This window comes from Sciurus carolinensis, chromosome 2 (genome assembly GCF_902686445.1).
Source record: "Sciurus carolinensis chromosome 2, mSciCar1.2, whole genome shotgun sequence".
NCBI lineage: Eukaryota > Metazoa > Chordata > Mammalia > Rodentia > Sciuridae > Sciurus > Sciurus carolinensis.
In genome coordinates this window covers 47519128-47523330 of record NC_062214.1, presented here as the reverse complement: position 1 = coordinate 47523330, position 4203 = coordinate 47519128, and the positions used below count along the sequence as shown (strand labels likewise).

Below are 4203 nucleotides of genomic sequence, written 5' to 3'. Positions count from 1 at the left end.
CTCATTAGTCTCCAAGCAGCTCCCCTGTACCCATTTCTTGGAACATGTGCTAACTGCCCTAGAAGACACACAGTCATGACTACAAGGCTGTGAGGTTGACAGGAACAGGGTGTTTTCTCTTAAAGACCCCTGGAAACTATGGGTACTTGCTGAAAATCTATTCTGAAATACAGAGGGGCTCACCCTTGGATTGTCCTTCCCCCTTTCACCTGGCATATCTTTCTGGCATCATCAGGACAGGCCCAGACAAACCTAAAACTATCTTTGCTAGGCTAAGTCAGGTGGGGGTCCCCCAAAACATAATCAGGCCCACATAATCACATATTGTCACTCTAGATACCAACCTACGTGTTCCAAGTATTTTCTCAGCCCTGCTGCTCTGCTTTTATCAGAGGGAAAGCACCTTGCAAGCAGTCTTTTCATTTTAGCAAAAAAATAACCCACACTTTGGTTATCCTATCAGAGAAAAAGTCACAATCTTTTACTGTGTTCAGTCTGCATGTTAATAGCTACATCCTGCTGATGTTTTCTTGAATGTCGATATGTTCAAATAGTGACAGAGCTGCTCCTCTTTCACAATGTGGGCTGACTTCCCTCCACTCTGGATCCCTGTTCTTTCCCTATTCCCTTCCACTTTCCCTATCCCCCACTTCCTTGCCAGCAGGAGCCTGTGCAAGCAGAACCCAGTCGCAAGCACGTTACCCTCACTGGGACCACCACCTTCTGAAGACCCTATTCACCTACCCTATTCCACCACATTATAAATTGGGGCTTTAATGAGGTCTTATGTTCCCACACACAAGAAGAGGAGGGGGGAAAAAAACACATCATAGGAGCTAGATGAGATTTTATCCTCTGCTTTTTTATTACTGACCTGGCTTTATGCCTTGTAGCAAACCCTGCATCATGTCTCTACAAACCTTTTTCACTCACAGGAAACCTGCTACTAGCCCTGGATACCAATCTGGGAGACACTTATGATTATAAGTAGGTGTCAGGTCATGGGGTGAGGGGCCACAGAACAAGTGCCTCAGGCTGTTGCACAGAAATCTCACTTAGCAACAAGAGCCCAGGAACAGGCAATTCTTCTTCCACCCTTTTCTCTCTGCACATGCTGGATTCCCAACACAAGGCAAAAAGCCTGCTAAAAGGAAGAGCCACTGCCTGCCTCCACCCTCCTGATTCCTCTTTCAAGCAGTCACTGCAACAAGTCACACACAGTTGGCTATGCCCCTCTGGCCACCTCCTGCCTCCCACCCCTCTAAAAATAGACAGAGGTTCAGAATTGATCAACACCATACCGGGTTCCCAGAAAAGTCCTACCCCCATGGTGGTGTTCTCCTGAAAGTCAGAGTCCTGGGGAGAGGGGAACAGTAGAGGAGTTCCAATGCTCTTGTGGAGCGCACACACTGCTGGGAGGAGAGGGCCTAAGTGGAAACAGGTGGTTGTTCTTAGGTGAGCATCCAGGAGGTGCAGTTGATGAGCTGTAAGGGTGGTGCAGTCCTTGACAGTGGTGGTCAGGCTGGGTAGGTGAATAGGGTCTTCAGAAGGTGGTGGTCCCAGTGAGGGCAACGGGCTTGCGACTGGGTTCTGCTTGCACAGGCTCCTGCTGGCAAGGAAGTGGGGGGCATATGCATCCTGCCGCACCTCTACTCTTGAGAGCAGTGGCGTAGTAGTCCAGAGGCTCTTCCTCAGCGCCCCCAGCAGCATCCAGAAGGCAGCAGCGCAGGCACAGAACTCTTTGGAAGGAGCGGCGGAAGTTGTCAGAGAGGAAGCCATAGAGAATGGGGTTGGCGCAGCTGTTGGCATAGCTGAGGATGAGGGACACATGGTTGACAGTGGCGTCAAGGCTTGTGACAAACAGGTTCAGCAGCTGTACCACGTAGAAAGGCATCCAGCAGAGCACAAAGACTGCCACTACCATCAGCACGAGTCTAGTGATCTTCTTTTCTGAGCGCCTCCGCTGCTGCCAGCCAGCCCTCAGTGCCACGGCTCGCATTTTGCCCACAATGAGCAGATAGCACAGGCCAATGGCCAGAACTGGCAGCAGGAAGCCCAGCAAAAAGGTGTAGACCACGAAGACTGCCGACCAGGCCGGGTGAGGCCAGTGCAGGTTGCAAGCCACTGCCTGGCCGCCCCGAGCTGGCCTGGTGTCTGCGAAGACAGCAATGGGCAGGGTGACCAGCAAGGATGCCAACCAAACGCCCAAGTTAATTAGCTTGGCCACGCTGGGACGCCGGTAGGTGGCGGCGCGCAAAGGGTGCACCACCGCGACGTAGCGGTCCACGCTGAGCACCGTCAGACAGAAAACACTGGTGAACATGTTGAGACCGTCCACACTGAGCACCGCACGGCACAACACTGACCCGAAGGGCCAGTGGCGCAGAGCGGCTGAGGAGGCCACAAAGGGCACGCTCAGCATGAAGAGCTCATCAGCGATGGCAAGGTTGAGCAGGTAGATGTTGGTGGCCGTCTTCATCTTGGCGTAGCGAAGGATCACGAAGATGACTAAGGCGTTGCCCACCAGGCCCACCAGGCACACTAGCGCATAGATGCTCTGGATGGTGACCATACCAGCGGTGCCGTCGGACCGCGTCTCCTCCTCCTCCTCTGCCGGGATACGGCTAGCGTTGGCGGCCGGGGGCCAGGTAGTCTCGAGTCCTTCTTCGCCCCCTGGGGGCAGCGTCACGGGGGCGCTCATGCCTGGGGGTGCCCACCCCAGTGGCTGAGCGTGGCGGAGCGAGCGCAGCGTAAGAAACTGCGGGCGGCGGGACCCCGGGGTCTTGCGCGCAGATGCGCGGCTCTCAGCCTGCTCCGCCTAAGCGGTAGGAGACAGGCACAGCGCTGAGCGCCCGCCCATTCCTGCACCGCGCCCCACTATTGCTGGAGCCCGGCTGGTTCCATTGCCTCCGCCAGTTCTACCTCCTCTCGAAAGGAGCCCCTCTGCATACATCCTTACTGCGTGCCCCATGCCCCGCCCCGTAGCCCTCTCTGAGCCCCGCCTTGTTTTCCCACCTCGATTGCCCTCTCTGGCCTTCCAGCTCCACCCACGACCCTCGGATCTCCACCCCATTCCCTAAATCCTCCCCCGGTTTTCCCTTCGTCACCATCGTGATCTCAGGCCAAGCCTTCCCCATCTGCTCTACTCTCTGGGACTTGCCAGGGAAAAAGGAAAACAAGACCACCACTCCGCCCTGTACAGACCTGTAATTCACCACCAAGCCTCAGGTTCCGCCTCTAATGGAATGGGTTTATCTATGGGACAGGTCTTCGCGAGAGTTAAATGGTATGGATGTCAAGGGCAGATCTCCATTTGACTAATTAGGTGTCCGGGATCGGCTGAAAAGTGCAGAGCTCTTTGCCCTGCACTTGAGATCCTCTCTCCTTGCCCCTTTAATTTTCGGGAAGAACTGCCCCATGGCTAAAACCATTTCAAAAAGGCAGAACCCCAGGCCCCTACCGACGTCGTGGTCTGTCCCAGGTGGGCAGCAGTGTCCCAATTTCCCCTTTCCTACTGACCAGACAACCGCGGGTTCCCGATGACTTTTCAGTTAGAACTCAGTGGAGTTGAAGTGGGGTGAGCACAGGGAATGGAGATGCACCTGCGGAAACAGAGATGCTTCCAAAGAAAGCGAACTCTACCTCCTCAGGTCTTCTGTATGAAGTGATCGCTTGGGCAGAGGTGGCAGGTACCAGAGCCTGAGAATCCCCACCTTGCATCCTGGTTGAGTCATCCGCTGAGAGTCTCCAAATCAGGTCTGTGGAATGTGCCTGAGAAGGAGGGTGGTCAGGAAGGGCTTGAGGACTGACCTCGTCCTCTGCCCCCAACCTCCAGACAGTTTGAAATCTCTGGCACTTCCTGCTCTACAGAGACAGGCAAAGTCCCCTTCCTCCAGCTCTGCTGATTCATACAGGTGCAGAATTGCTGAAAATGAGGTTTGCAAGTGGAATATTGTTTTCAAGGGGGAGCTGGTACTAAGGAACCTGGCTTGTGTTAACGTCTCCTTTGAGGCTGTGACCTCCTTGAGCCCCAGCACAACCCCACCAAGACTTTTATGGGTTTAGAAGTAACTCCCTGGGCGGGGATCCCCAGCTTCCTCACTGAGTAGCCAGGGCAGCAGTGGAGGGAATGGGGTTAGATGTTTTAGGCCAACTGGAGGTGGCCTTTCAGATAAAAAAACTGTCCACTGCTCTTCACAGAGA

General features: G+C 54.3%; 1 protein-coding gene across 1 annotated transcript; it reads right to left on the bottom strand.

The window, feature by feature from the left end:
- Window positions 1-1543: 1543 nt before the first annotated feature.
- On the bottom strand, window positions 1544-2701 carry Sstr4 (somatostatin receptor 4). Its single transcript, XM_047541520.1, has one exon. It carries the CDS (start codon window positions 2699-2701, stop codon window positions 1544-1546), a length of 1158 nt encoding a protein of 385 aa, XP_047397476.1.
- Between the last annotated feature and the right edge of the window lie 1502 nt (window positions 2702-4203).